The following is a 15,777-nucleotide window of genomic DNA, read 5'->3' as shown; positions in this document are numbered from 1 at the left end:
TTCTGTTTTGCTAAAGAGGTTAGAGAAGCATTTAAACCTATCTCACAAGGTTCTTTTGAGACTATGACTATCTAGGGATTGTACAGTTCAGTGTGTATCTCAATCTGAGAGTTCCACATCCACAATGAGGCCATAATACCACAGAATTTATATTAGGACTTCTTCATATACTTTCAAATTTTTTTTATCAAATTTATAAAAATGCATCAGTGGCTGTTGCAGCCTTTATCTCAACGTACGGGTTTTGCTGACTGTTTCTTCAAGAGCTCTGCACCATGACTCCTCCTCTTGAAGCTTCTGGATCTGTTCTTCTTTTCCTTGAACTTTAGCAATTGCTTGTTCCAGCTGGTATTGCTGCTCTGCTAGTCCTTGTTCCAACAGCTGTTTCTGATCCTTCAGTTCAGCTGTGCATTTCTCCAGCTTCTTTTCTTCATGTTGTATGTCCTCCCTGAGGTGATGAAGGACCTGGCCAAGGACAACACGTCAAGAGTGAACCTTCAATTGCAAGGGGTGGGGTGCAGGGGTGGGGATTGACCTTCACAGGCAGCTGCTCTTCTTTCTGTCTCTTTAGTCATATAAAAGCTCTGAGCTGAAAATTTTCCTTTTTCAAAGAGGAGCCTGATATATTTCATGCAAGGTATTTTAAATTCTAATATAGTATCTCAGGGTTAATTGGGGCTAGGGAAGGATGTCCCCTGCCCAACCACTCCATAAAGACTCTACTTGATGAAGACATTGCTCTTTCTTGCCATCATCACAGAGCATCACAACCAGGTGGAGGATGTGCACAGACTTCTGCTGGGAGGGAGGTCAAAACAGTTCTTTTGGGTTGAGATACGGTGGGTAAAAAATCAGCAGCTCATAAAATGTACAATAGGAAACGCACAAGGCCAAGAAAAGGCAAGCACTCAAGAGACAACAAGAGGACCAGGGGATTCTCTTGCCTGCTCCTTCCAGTATGGAATATGGGGATGTCATCCATCATTCTCAGATACACACTTTGATTACTGTATTTAAATTTAGGAAGTAACTGGGGAAAGGTCACAGCTCAGTGAAAGAACACATGCTTTATATGCAAAAGGTGCCAGGTTGATTTCTGGCCCCTCTAATCAAAAGGACTGAGAAAGATTCCTACTTAGATCTCATAGAGCTGCTGCCACTCAGAATATGGATTATAGTTCAGATTAAGCACAAGGCAGCAGTTTATGCTCCCCGAGATCAGAATATACGTTCTCTAATTGAGCTCCCGCTCTATAAATAGATTTACTTAGAGCTGGTGTCTTTACGATGAGTTATCCTTATATTCTAGAACTAGTCAGTTTGGATTCTTTTAAAATGAAGAAAACAAGCTGAGCAGATCATTCATGAGAGAGCAACACATACCATCTCCTGTTTGCTCAGTTGTAGTTCGTGCTCTTCTATTTCCCTGCAAAGCTTCTGCAGCTCGTTCTCCTTCCTCTTCTGTATTTCCTGGCATTCCCTGCACTTTCTTGAAGATTCTGTTATGGTGTTTTTCAGAGCTGCTTGTTCTTGAAGTAGCTCCTCTTTTTGCTTTGTGGCATTTTTCACATCCTGTCATTTCACAGCAAGAAAATCCAGAAAACAAAACACAAAAAAGGAAACACATGCAAATAAATGTTGCACTCCAACATGTTTCAGCCGTGAGACTTCAGGTACCTACAAAATGCACCACTGCTGCCAAGCAATGACGTCATGCATGAGCTAGGCTCACACCATAGGTGAAAAACTGCAGTCACAACTCTCAAAATGGCATATTTGTAGATGCCTTCTCTCAGCCCATGTATGTTTATTCAGAAGATGAATCCCTTTGAGCTGAACACTACCACCACCTATTATTTATTACTTTTGCCCCGCCAATATGACTGGGTTGCCCAAGCCACTTTTGGGCAGCTTCTAACATAATGGGAGATAAACCCAAGTTAAGCACGGAGAGGATTGGGCTGTTAATTTTTGATAAAGGCCTCCTCTTTCAATACAGTTGTAGGCTTCTTGTCGTTATATTCCAGTGCTACAAACCAACCTGTTCCAATAGTTGAAGATGCTGCCTGGAATCATTCAGTTCAGTCTTCAAAATATTCAGTTCCTCCTTTTTTTCTACAGAAAATACATTTTACAGCTCGTTGAAAGAAAATACAATAATCTAGGAAGGTGCAAATACTGGATATGGAAAGAAATTCCATACATTAGGCATATATTTAAAAAAGATGACTATTTTGTTGGAATCCGGAAAGCTATTATTTACCTTGAATATGCTTCTGTAAGTCAGTAATGTTGCCATTCAAAAGCATTTTGTGCTTCTGTAGTTGGTTAATATCAAGCTGCAGTTTTTGGACCTCTAAGTCCATTTTCTCTATGTTGGTGAGAGTGGCTTTATTGTTATCTTCGGCAGAAGCCAAGGATCTGTAAAATGGGATAAGATAAACTTTTATTTTGGGTTCATGTTGATATTTTTGACAAGTTTAAATTTCCTTGCAAACATTAAAATGGGAATACAGAGTGGTCATCACCAAAAAGATCTCAAGTTGACCAGGACTTTTGAGCCATAATTGCTATTTTAGAGCTCCTTCCACCGTTCCTCATAAGGCTTGGCTTCTAGACCATAGATCATATTGCCATCCTATGCACATGTTCCAGCTTACCAAAGAATCATAGAATCATAGAATCATAGAGTTGGAAGAGACCACAAGGGCCATCGAGTCCAACCCCCTGCCAAGCAGGAAACACCATCAGAGCACTCCTGACATATGGTTGTCAAGCCTCTGCTTAAAGACCTCCAAAGAAGGAGACTCCACCACACTCCTTGGCAGCAAATTCCACTGTCGAACAGCTCTTACTGTCAGGAAGTTCTTCCTAATGTTTAGGTGGAATCTTCTTTCTTGTAGTTTGGATCCATTGCTCCGTGTCCGCTTCTCTGGAGCAGCAGAAAACAACCTTTCTCCCTCCTCTATGTGACATCCTTTTATATATTTGAACATGGCTATCATATCACCCCTTAACCTCCTCTTCTTCAGGCTAAACATGCCCAGCTCCCTTAGCCGTTCCTCATAAGGCATCGTTTCCAGGCCTTTGACCATTTTGGTTGCCCTCCTCTGAACACGTTCCAGTTTGTCAATGTCCTTCTTGAACTGTGGTGCCCAGAACTGGACACAGTACTCCAGGTGAGGTCTGACCAGAGCAGAATACAGTGGCACTATTACTTCCCTTGATCTAGATGCTATACTCCTATTGATGCAGCCCAGAATTGCATTGGCTTTTTTAGCTGCCGCGTCACACTGTTGGCTCATGTCAAGTTTGTGGTCAACCAAGACTCCTAGATCCTTTTCACATGTAGTGCTCTCAAGCCAGGTGTCACCCATCTTGTATTTGTGCCTCTCATTTTTTTTTGCCCAAGTGCAATACTTTACATTTCTCCCTGTTAAAATTCATCTTGTTTGTTTTGGCCCAGTTCTCTAATCTGTCAAGGTCGTTTTGAAGTGTGATCCTCTCCTCTGGGGTGTTAGCCACCTCTCCCAGTTTGGTGTCATCTGCAAATTTGATCAGGATGCCCTTGAGTCCATCATCCAAGTCGTTGATAAAGATGTTGAATAAGACCGGGCCCAAGACAGAACCCTGTGGCACCCCACTAGTCACTCTTCTCCAGGATGAAGAGGAACCATTGATGAGCACCCTTTGGGTTCGGTCAGTCAGCCAGTTACAAATCCACTGAGTGGTAGCAAAGTCAAGACCGCATTTTACCAGCTTCTTTACAAGAATATCATGGGGCACCTTGTCAAATGCCTTGCTGAAATCAAGGTAGGCTACATCCACTGCGTTCCCTTCATCTACCAGGCTTGTAATTCTGTCAAAAAACGAGATCAGGTTAGTCTGACATGACTTATTTTTCAGAAATCCATGCTGACTATTGGTGATCACAGCATTCCTTTCTAGGTGCTCACAGACTGTTTGCTTAATGATCTGCTCCAGAATCTTCCCTGGTATTGATGTCAGACTGACTGGGCGGTAATTATTTGGGTCCTCTCTTTTCCCCTTTTTGAAAATAGGGACAACATTTGCCCTCTTCCAGTCTGCCGGGACTTCGCCTGTTCTCCAGGAATTCTCAAAGATGACTGCCAGTGGTTCTGAAATCACATCTGCCAGTTCTTTTAATACTCTTGGATGCAGTTCATCTGGCCCTGGAGACTTGAATACATCTAGACTAGCCAAGTATTCTTGTACTATCTCCTTAGTTATTCTGGGCTGTGTTTCCTCTGCTGAATCATTTGCTCCAAATTCTTCAGGTCGGGCATTGTTTTCTTTATCGGAGAAGACTGAGGCAAAGAAGGCATTGAGGAGTTCAGCCCTTTCTGTGTCCCCTGTTTGCATTTCACCATCTTCTCCTCTGAGTGACCCCACTGTTTCTTTGTTCTTCCTTTTGCTACGAACATACCCATAAAAGCCTTTTTTGTTGCTTTTAACTTCTCTAGCAAGCCTGAGTTCATTCTGTGCTTTAGCTTTTCTGACTTTGTGTCTACACGTGCTGGCTATTTGTTTGAATTCCTCTTTGGTGGTTTCCCCCCTTTTCCATTTTTTGTACACATCCTTTTTTAATCTTAACTCAGTTAAAAGTTCTTTAGATAGCCACCCTGGCTTCTTTAGGCACCTTCCATGTTTCCGTCTCATTGGTATTGCCTGAAGTTGTGCTTTTACTATCTCCCTCTTAACAAACTCCCAACCATCATGAACTCCCTTTCCTTTTAGTATTACTGTCCATGGGATCTCACCAAGCACTTCCCTAAGTTTTATGAAGTCGGCTTTCTTAAAGTCGAGAAATTGAGTCCTAGTATGCTTGGCTGCTCCTTTCCGCTGTATAGTAAACTTCAGAAGAGCATGATCACTCGCGCCTAATGATCCTTCCACTTCTACCCCACTAACCAGGTCATCAACATTGGTTAGGACCAGATCTAAAATGGCTGTTCCTCTTGTTGCTTCTCCCACTTTCTGGACAATGAAGTTGTCTGCAAGGCCAGTGAGGAATCTGTTTGACCTTATGCTCTTGGCTGAGTTTGACATCCAACAAATATCTGGGTAATTGAAGTCCCCCATTACTACTATCTCCCTTCCTTTTGCATGCTTGGCCATCTGTTCCAGGAAGGCATCATCTATGTCCTCCGTTTGGCTTGGGGATCTATAGTAAACTCCCACAATGAGGTCACTGTTATTCTTCTCTCCCTTAATTTTGACCCAAATGCTCTCACTTTCGCTTTGAGGTTCTAAATCTTGGATCTCTTCACAGGTATACACATCCCTGACATATAACGCCACTCCTCCTCCTTTCTTGTCTGGTCTGTTTCTCTGAAATAGATTGTATCCCTCCATTATTACATTCCAATCGTGGGACTTATCCCACCAGGTTTCAGTGATTCCTATTATGTCATATTTAGTTTGCTGTACCAAGAGCTCAAGCTCATCTTGTTTATTTCCCATACTTTGCGCATTAGTGTACAGACATTGAAGTCCATTAATCATTCCCCCGTGTCTCTTATTTAAGGATTTTTTCCTCCCACCACTAGGTCTGCATGCTGTTTGCTCCATTCGGTCTATGACATTTGGATGATCATCTTCATCAATTGATAGACTCCTACCTTCAGGAGCACTGTCTCCCTCCCCCACATTAGTCAGTTTAAAGCCCTCCTGATGAGGTTTCTGAGATTTTTTGCAAAAACATTCCTCCCAACCGTTGTGAGGTGCAGCCCATCGCTTGCCAGAAGTCCATCTTCAAGAAACTGCATTCCGTGATCTAAGAATCCAAACCGTTCCTGTTTACACCATTTGCGAAGCCAGTTGTTCACTTCCACTATTTTTCCCTCTCTCCCTGGGCCACGTCGTTCAACTGGGAGGACAGATGAGATGACAATTTGTGCATTTAATTGCTTCAATTTCCTGCCCAGAGCCTCGTAATCTCTTTTGATCTTCTGGAGGCTATTGCTTGCGGTGTCATTGGTTCCCACATGAACCAAGAGGAAGGGGTATTTGTCAGTGGGTTTTATGATTCCTTGCAGTCGTTCAGTTACATCTTGGATCTTAGCCCCGGGGAGACAGCACACTTCCCGAGACATCTTGTCAGGCCCACAGATCACTGCTTCTGTTCCCCTCAGTAGGGAATCCCCTATCACCACTACACGCCTCCTCTTAGGTCTGGTCGGGGTTCTTCCGTGAGCTGTCCGTTCCAAGGTCGCATGCACATTCCCTGAGGACTGCCTTTGCTGCTCGTCTTCATATACCTGATCGACTGTAATGAGGGAGAGATCCTCAAATGGAGTCTGCTCTTCGTCTTCCATGCTAGGGGAAAGGACCTCAAAGCGATTGCGTATTTCTAAACAATCAGAGCGAACCCTGGGCCTCTTACTTCTTTGAGTCACGTTTCTCCATATATCTGGCTCCTGTGTTGGTGAACTAGCCTCCTCAGGGGAGTCCCCTGTCTCCTCCTTGGTGGAGACGGTGTGCTCTGTTGCTTCCAAGAAGAGCTCCAGCTCTCTAATTCTTTGGAGTGTAGCTACACGTTCCTCCAGTTGCTGGACTTTGTCTTTTAAGAGGGCAATCAACATGCAATTGCTGCAGGTAAAGCTGCCTGCAACCTTTGGCAAGATGGCAAACATTGCGCAGGAACCACAGGCGACTGCAGCTGTTCCCTCACCCTCCATCTTGAGAAGGTGTCGTTGGGGGTGACTACAGCGGTCCTCCATCATAAAAAGTGTGAAGACAGGACAAATAAATCCCCCCAAATAAACCTATATCTCCCCCAACAAACGTTTGAGACTAGCTCCCCTAAATCTAAAAGATGGATCAAACTGCGCGCGCCACTAGGCGCGCGCCGCTGCCCTACAAGCTCTGACAAGCTCCTCCCACAGCTAATCACCTACCTCAACAGAAGCCCTGCCCCCTCTGACCTTTGCACAGAGAAAGCAGCTAATCAGCCACAAGAAACTCACACAAGAAAACCCTTTTTGTTCCTTCTTCAGCTGCTGCCCTACAAGCTCTGACAAGCTCCTCCCACAGCTAATCACCTACCTCAACAGAAGCCCTGCCCCCTCTGACCTTTGCACAGAGAAAGCAGCTAATCAGCCACAAGAAACTCACACAAGAAAACCCTTTTTGTTCCTTCTTCAGCTGCTGCCCTACAAGCTCTGACCTTGTACAAAGAAGTACATTCTCTGAAGTGAAAGAAGCACCGGTCTACCTCTCACTTATTCCCACACAGTTCCCATCCATGCTTTTCAAGCCTAACCTGATGCTTGCATGTTCATGCCAAATTCTTTCCAAGTGTTATGCTCCCCTCTATCTTCTTTATACTTATTTTTCTCAAGTGAAAAGTTTTCATTTCCCCCCATCAGATTTCTGCCTACAGGCTAGGCCACAAATGGAAACTGAGGAGTGACCAGAAGGCGGTGGATAGTCTACAAAATTGCTGGATGGAAAAAAAGACTTAACCCATTAGTGGACGCCTCCTTTACCCAATCCAGAGAACAAAAATCATGCCACAAAATCATGGAATTATCCAAAATGATAATCTCCTTCATAATACCACAATATATTTTTTCTAAGCAACATTTCCCCTTCACCTTTTGGTTTGCGACAATTTCTCCTCTAGACTCTCACAGTTTTCTTCCAGCTTTTGCTTCTCAGTGCTCAATGCCTTGATACTGTTTTGCAGAGAATGGAGCTGGGAACTAAGCCTCTCAGTGTCTTGTTGAGCCCTCTCAAGAAGTTGCCTTTGACGTTCCACTTCCCTGCACTGCTGCTGAGATGCTTGCTGGAGAGTCTCCAACTCAAGTTTCTTCTAGAAATTAAACACAAATGAAACAGTGGAGCAGATTGGATTTTACTTCACAGTGTTCCTATTTGCCATGCTTGCCTTGTGCCTAGTAGGACATAGCTTTATATACACTATTATTCCAGCGCCTTTGTTTTAGGATACATACTTATGAAAGTTTTCATACACCTGCACTCTGACTGCCCTACTGATACTTTGAGTAAGTTTGAGAAACCACACTTCCTATGTCATTTCCATATAGCCTACCTATGGGATAAAACTTATAAAGGTAGTGTGTGAACATAGATTTTGCTGAGATAAAAGATGCCTGCAAACTGCTCTGTAAAATGCTTTCTCTCTGGTATGAATCATGGCAAAATGAACCCTCACTTACCTCCAGGACTGCAACTTGCATTTTTTCCAATTCACTAACTTTTTGGCTTTGCTGGAGTTTTAGGCCTTCTAGTTCATCATTTTTGAGGCACAACATTTCAAGAACATGCCTGAGTTCTAATAATTTGACAGCAGAAACAAAACTAGGTAAGTTCCAAATAAGTGAACTGAATCATACACAGCCCCCCAGGATCAGTTTCTACTATCTCCAGTTTAAACATCAACAATAAAAAAACCTCAGATAATACTGCTGGGGAAGAACCCCCTATTGGAACTGGGGCTGGGAACCTGCAACCCTCCAGATGTTGCTGATATCCAACTCCAATCACCCCTGACTTCACCATGCTGGCTGTAGTTGATGGGAGAGGGGAGCTGGAGCCCAACAACTTCTGGAGGCTTAAGCTCCTTACTATACTGGGCCAAAGAGGCTTAAGCCCTGAATTGGTGGAAGGGAGCTTTATACATAATTTTTTCATTGTGAATTTACACAACCTATAAAATCACATTCTGCTCAGATTTGATCCTCATTTGCAATATTTATATAGAGGAACAGAGATCTTGCAAAAGTTGTAGCCTTCCAGCAGGTGTGGGGTCTGAAGACAGGATTTGTCCCACGTCCCCTGTCAAAAACTAAGATATGTGCAACTAGCCAGAGGCTGCTGAAGAAGAGACTTAAAGTAGCCCTGTTAACCATGCAGAACTGTCAGCTCAACATTCCTCACACGGTGTTAGTGCTGTCCCATGTATTCTCATGCAAAACTAGTCTTGGGAATAGCTTTGAAACAACATTCATCTTTATTTCAAGGTTTTAAACTATCCCCAATCAAATAACCTAAGAAGCAAGAAACCTATATTTAAGCCAACTGATTTTGGTCTCTCTTCTTAGTTGTTTCTAAGCAATTAGCTTAATCATTGGAACAGCAACCCACGATTTTGTCACCTGGTTGTTTTTGCAAATATGGGTATATTGTGAAGAAAATAGCAATCATTTTAAGCCAAACCTGTCTTATGCTTCATTATTTGCCCCAGGATGTGTTGCAATTTCTCCTCCTCTTTTTGGATATCCTGAGTTACTAGAGAAAGTTGGGATCTTTTCTCACTTAGTTGGGCATTGAGTTCTCCTTTCTGAACACTCAGATCCTCTAGAAAAGACTTTACTTCCTAAGCAAAAGAACAAAAATTGCCATGCTTAAAAAGTATGCTTCTACAGACAGTACAGTTTAGGGATGGGTGAATCTGTCAATTTTGGTTTCTCTCAGTTTTCCAATCTTAAGTTCTATTCTCCATATTCCACACCAGTTTCCAATTTAAAAAAAAGTCCTCATGTAAATTCATTAGCATTCTAATGACTTTCTCTTAATATACATGTTTGTATGTAATTTTCCCTGATATACACATTTTGCAATGCTATTTCCCTGACAGTAATGATTTTATGTACACTTTGCCCTAGTATATGCATTGTTTTATAAACTATTAGGCCAGGGAACTGTATTGCAAAATTCAGAGAAGTGTGATTTTCAAATAATGGCTGTGTTACAGTTTGCATAACATTTTAAGAAGAGTGAATTAGGTAGATTTGCCTATAAGTGAGATCAGAATTGAATTTCTCCTCCACCCCTAGTGGAGTACTATGAAAGACCCATTAGGTTCAATGGAACTTACTTCCAGGTCAGTGTGAACAGGACTGCAACCTTAGCATGATAGCCAATGCTAATTCTACTCAAGAGTAAACCCACTGAAAATAAAAAATGACTAATTTATGCACAGTACTTTCAATGGGTCTACTCTCGAGTAAAACTAGCATTGGATACAACCCCTACTAATCTTACTGACAAAATTCAAATTGTTGTAACTATCAGCTGGACATTCATTCACAATTTTTGTGACTTAAAACATTGGAATAGTTTCAATATAAACCTTCAAAAGGGAACAGTATCTAAGAAAAATCCAAATTGGCTTTAAAATAAACAAGAGACTAGAAAACCTTTATTTGTCGCCGTTTTTCAGCCACTTCAGCTTCGCCATGCCCAAGAGCTTCTGTTAGGTCAGCATTTTTCTGGGCAATGCTCTCTTGGAGGAGGAGGAGTTCTTTATTTTTTTGACCAAGAAGTCTGTCCAAAATTAGCAGCTCCTGCTGTTGAGCTGCAGTCTACAAAAATGAGGAGAGGGGGAGAGAAAAACACAATGTGGGTCTTTATTGGTCACACTTTGGGACTATGCACTCCCTATGTGACCTCTGAGATTCTTTGAGCAGAAGACACTTGCTACTCTCAAGAGCTGATTGAGTGTGATGGCTGAGCTATTGGGATAAGGGGATTTTGTTTTGAAGTTCACTCCTGGTTGTGAACTCACAAGGTAGTCTCAGGCAGTCCATTATTCTGTCTGTAAATCCCTAACCCCCCCCCCGCTCCCTTCCTAACTTCAGTAAAGAGATAAAACAGTAAGTCTATAGGATTGTTATAAGGATTACCGAGATAATACTGTATATTATTTTTATATTTTGGGAACACCCTAAAGTACTACGTAAATACTTATCATCATCACCACCACCACCACCACAATCATTACCACCTATAAGCAGTGTTTCTCAGCAGGGGGATATATCCCCAAGGGGGTATATGAACATCTCAGGGTGGGATTCTCTCTCTCTCTCTCTCTCTCTCTCTCTCTCTCACACACACACACACACACACTCTATTAGTAAAAATCAACAAAGCATATTAAAATACAAAAATATTAAGTGTTAGGTTCAGAAGGTGAGAAGACTGTATGCAGCTTATTACATGATCTGCATGTCATCACAGTTGCACAGTAGATTGGCATGATCTTGCAAGCACTGCACCGGATGATCTACTGTGCACAGCAGTTTATCATGCACAGTGCACTTTTTAAAAACATTTTTTCCCCCATTATTAAGCCATGAATTTTCTTTCTAATTAATAGTCACAACATTTTGACCCCTTTGAAAAGTCAATTAGAGGAGCCAGGTTTGAAGGGAGGGGGTTGTTAGCTAAAAGGGGTCACAGATTTTTTAAAAATTAAGAAATGCTGAGCTCCAGCAGGGGAAACAGGTGCAGGGGCCCTATGAGTGTGAAGCCTGCTGTTGGCAAGCAACAAACAAACAGGCCCTCTCATGTACATTTTATAACATAAATATATTTATATTTATTTGATGTATCTCTTTTTCTTTTCTACTGATTTACTGTGAGATCACCCTAGACTAAAATATGAGTTTTCAAATGCCTCATTGTACAACTATCTTCTTTTCCTATGTGATCCTCTTTCACTCTGCAAGTACCAATTTTCTAGTTATGCCTTTCTATTCCCTTTTCCTATTCCATCTCACATCCAGCTCTCTTCATGCTTGCATTTGAGCACCTCCATAAGACACATTTGTTCACTATAGCTGCTTTCAAATGACCTTCATTCACTTTCCTCGCCAACGTATCTTGTGTTTGCCTTTAGGTTGAAAACCTGATAGCAAAGCCTGTGATGTTTTAAATGTTTCTACAGTACTTAGTAACTGTAGGTGCTTTATTTAAAAAAAGCAATGTGAGCTAATAAGATTGATATATTCCATTCTCTTTGGTCAGTAAAAATGACTTCTGCCCTTCTCATGAAAGCTACTCTTGGGCCTGGCATCTTGGGCCACTTGCATTTCAAAGTGTGGGTGAGGAAGGATTTGCTGTACCACCAATTCTACTCACCTGATCCTTCAGCCTCACTAGATCACTCTTTTTGCTCCGAAGAATATTCTCTGCTTCTTTAAGAATTTGGAGGTGGTGATCTTCATTACCTTCTGCAACTTGTATATCTGCCTGCAGCTTCTGAAGGCTAGAAAAGTTTAGAAGCAAAAAAATGGTTTTTGAGGAAATGAAAATACGCTGTGGTCCAGTGTTGATCATCTGAATTGCTGAGCTAGTCAGCCACATGGAACTGTCACTAGTTCAGTTCATCTCAGCATCCAATCAGCCTCTCTTGCTGATGCCACATGCCCACTGAAGCGCACTGCTGTCAGAAGAGAATTTCTAGGGCCTGGTGTACTGGTAGCCACTGAGAGCAGCTGACAAATTTATAGAGGAGAGAGGATAGGAATATCTAAATAGGTGGGCCTGGTGTGAGGCTCAAATGAAGAACAAAGCTCTAGGTTCAGGAATGGGGAACCCTGTGTTCTACTGAAGGCCTCATTTACTGTTGGGGTGGCATATGTCACCAATGGGAAGGGTCATCCCTTTTATTTCTCTTTCTGCCACCCCCTTTCTAGGACTAGAATCTAGTCTTTCACAACACCAAGTTTGAACAGTGAGGACTTGTAGAGAGGTGGAGACTGTTCCAAGCGTAGGCATATTTCAGAGGTAGTGACAAATGTATTTGTTTGTTTATGTGTGGCTCTTTTTGAAGTATCATATTATGAGCATTTGTTGCAGTATAAAGTAGCAGGAGGAATTTTTTTGAAGTGAATTAAAAACAAAAACTCTTATGGACTGCCTTAATTAACCAGAAAAATTGATCTTTCACATACTTGGGTTTGAAACCAAACCAATTTAACTTGCCTTTCAGTCAATATTTCAATCTTCTGGCTCAAGGATTGAAATTCAGAATCTTTTGCAGATATAACTTTGTTGATTTCCTTCAGAATCCCTTCTTGTTCTATCTTGTGCTCTTCTAGGTCCTTTGCATCTGCCTGAAGCAATCTGAAATGCATGAAAAAATCTCTTTCTAGTGCTGATTGCTTTTGAGTAGCATTGCAATGATAGGTCCAAATTCTTAAAGGGTTTTTATTTTTAAATCATGGGCCATCAAAGTTCCAAGTTCTAGAATCTAAGGCAAAAGAACAAAACTTCATAATCTTCATGCAGCCAACACCCACAATACACCGATCATTTTAAAGTGAGTACACCCTACCTAGCTGCTTTGGCCCCAGCTTGTGTCTGGAAGACAGATGTTGTGGTGAGACATGTATGCATGTAGAACCGGAACTTTCTCATCAACTTCCATTAACTTTATTGAACATGCTCAACTTTTACCGGGCTGTTGGAGGGGTGCATTTCCCCACCCCCCATCCCAGCTTTAGCTTGCTAATATATCCCTGTTATGAGACAATTGTTCTATTTGTCCTACATAAGGATCCACACTTTGAGGCTGAGTTTGCTATTAGTATATAGGATGTTGGCTCAAATAGGCTCCAGATGAGGCATATAATAAAATGACTAAGCACACCATGAAAACAAACCAACACTATTAATGAAATATTGATGACTCTTACCAAAGCAGCTGCATTATAAAAAAATTAAAACAATCATGTCATTTGTAACAGGCTCCCAGCTGATCCAGAAACCAGGGTATCTTTGTCTGCCTGTCACCCTTTCACAGAGTAGCTGTTACATAGTCACTGTGGTGAATGAGGGGATCCAGTGAAACCATAAACAAGTGTGTAGCTTCTATCTTTCTTCAGTCATGTGTAGTGCATCTGCCCAGAAGCCACAAGTGCCCCCTAAACCACAGCATGACCACCCTTGCTATATAGGACCAAATAATGTGATGTTAACATTTCTGGTTTACCTTAGTTGCTGATCTGCATTTACAAGCTTCAGAGCCATCACCTGAGCCCGCCGTTCAAGCTCTTCAGCTTCTTTCTCCATCCGAGACAAATGCTGCTTAGCACTGTTGTATTTCTGAATAGTCTCTTTGGTCTAGAGAAAGAAAAAGCATTAGAAAAAATACCTCCTATTTCATATACTACTATTCTACTTGTAGCCAAAGTGTAGAGATGTGGGGAGTTCTAAGATCTCCTTTGTAATTCAAAGTTTCTCTGCATCTTCCTGAAACAAAGTAATAAAAATCCTTACTTTCCCCCGAGTATTTTCAAGTTCAGTTTCAGCTTCAGCAAGAAGTCTGTTGGCCTCCCTGAGTTCTGCCTGTCGTTTTAGGAGAGTCTTTCCTATGCATTCTATTTCATCCACAATGTTTTCATGGTGCTGGAGAGATTTCTCTAACTCCAGTTCTGAAATCAGGCCACTCAGGTGCCCATCAATGAAGTCTCTAAAACACAAGAGGGTTAAGAAGTTAATGCAGAAAGTGAATAGCCATCAATAGCTTTTTAAAATTCTAGATTCTCTTAAGGAAGGTGACCCAAACAAAAACCCACAAGTCCCACTCCCTGTCTTTCCCTCAATTTTAGCTGATCTCCCTATACAGCTTTCTAAAAACAATAACAAAAAGTGGCTGATCCCTGGGAACTCAAGCACTGTTTTCCCCAATACTGCAACCCTATACCTTTACTTTCCCCACAGCTCTAAAAAAAGGGGGGGAGCAACTACCCTATGGGTAAAGGATCTCACATTGGAAGAAATCTGTGGGCAAAGTAAAATAAAAGATGGGCAGGCAAGTTCAACTGGGCGGAGGGGGGATGACTTGTTTGAACCAAAATAGGACTGTGTCATGGTAAGCAGGTGGCAATTCAACTTTCACCCCCAATATACTGTAGACTGAAGTGGAGGAGTTGGGCTGAGTTGCAAGAAGAACATTATGCATGTGATGGGAGATTTCTTCTTCCTGAGACCCCAGAAAGTCACTGCCAGTCAAAGTAAGCAATACTGAATCAGAACTGGACAATTTGATTTGGAAGAAAGCAACTTCCTACAGGGAGTTTTTAGATTCTTCCTGCTGAAAGCGCATACACAACAGGCTTCTGTGGCACTGTTGAGTGGAGAGCAAAGAGGGGAAGATACTTAGGAGACTTGTTAAAGATTTAATACAGCATCCTCACTTTCGCTTATTCCGTTTCTGGGCTATTCTACGCAGCTCTGCTACTTGGTACTCCAGCTCTTCTCTTTCATTCAACAGATCTTGAATGCCCTGATGCAATTCATCCATCTCTTGATCATGTTCACGATGAGAGGATCTAGGACAACTGCTTTTGGGTTGAGACTTTAAGTTTTCTATGCTGTCTTTTAGCCTTGAGATTTCGTTCTCCTGCAACAGATGAATATAAACAGTGCAATGAAACGGTTACTCTTACTGATTATATAAGGGAGCTTCACTTGCTGACATGATGCTTCCAGCATATTCACTGCATGATGTGCATTGAGCAGTGGTCTTATTGACACAGAATGCTAAACCATGGTTTATTAAACTATGGTATATTAAACTGCAGCGTAGTGTTATGTGTGAACTCAGCCCAGCAGCTTAACTATGGTTTTATTAACAAAGGTAAAGATTGCTTATTAACCAAGGTTTATAAAGGACTGTCCCTGATGAAAAGCTATAAAGCTGTGAGTTGCAAAAAATCAGACTGCTCTAGAGGCTTTTGCTGGTGCTTTTAACTATTCTGTGATGTGTTAAACCAAAATTTAAGTGAACATCTGCCAGATGCCTCAGCTTCATCTAAGTTTTATTAATTAACATTAAGCATTATGTGTGAATCAGACCAGAGAAAGATCTGAAATGAAGATACATGTCTGAAAAGATGTGGAAGCACATGGCAGAGGCAACCTGGGAAGTCACAGTTGGCCATGGCTCTGTGCACTGTATATTTAGATATGAATCTCAGCATCAGTTATTATAGTGTTCAC

General features: G+C 41.8%; 1 protein-coding gene across 6 annotated transcripts in view; it reads right to left on the bottom strand.

Moving 5' to 3' along the window:
• Positions 1-15,777, bottom strand: part of CNTRL (centriolin) — a 70,752-nt gene that overhangs the window by 14,834 nt on the left and 40,141 nt on the right. For all 6 annotated transcript variants that reach the window (XM_053374614.1, XM_053374619.1, XM_053374617.1 and 3 more), the window contains 13 exons: positions 14,973-15,178; positions 14,053-14,245; positions 13,766-13,896; positions 12,757-12,897; positions 11,911-12,037; positions 10,188-10,352; positions 9,205-9,364; positions 8,205-8,320; positions 7,620-7,837; positions 2,264-2,421; positions 2,042-2,115; positions 1,384-1,572; positions 240-465 (listed from right to left, as the gene is read on the bottom strand). In XM_053374614.1, coding sequence (XP_053230589.1) covers positions 240-465; positions 1,384-1,572; positions 2,042-2,115; positions 2,264-2,421; positions 7,620-7,837; positions 8,205-8,320; positions 9,205-9,364; positions 10,188-10,352; positions 11,911-12,037; positions 12,757-12,897; positions 13,766-13,896; positions 14,053-14,245; positions 14,973-15,178 — 2,104 coding nt within the window. The remainder of the gene's footprint in view (positions 1-239; positions 466-1,383; positions 1,573-2,041; positions 2,116-2,263; positions 2,422-7,619; positions 7,838-8,204; positions 8,321-9,204; positions 9,365-10,187; positions 10,353-11,910; positions 12,038-12,756; positions 12,898-13,765; positions 13,897-14,052; positions 14,246-14,972; positions 15,179-15,777) is intronic.

This window comes from Podarcis raffonei, chromosome Z (genome assembly GCF_027172205.1).
Source record: "Podarcis raffonei isolate rPodRaf1 chromosome Z, rPodRaf1.pri, whole genome shotgun sequence".
In the NCBI taxonomy this organism is placed as follows: domain Eukaryota; kingdom Metazoa; phylum Chordata; class Lepidosauria; order Squamata; family Lacertidae; genus Podarcis; species Podarcis raffonei.
This window is presented reverse-complemented; position numbering and strand designations above follow the sequence as displayed.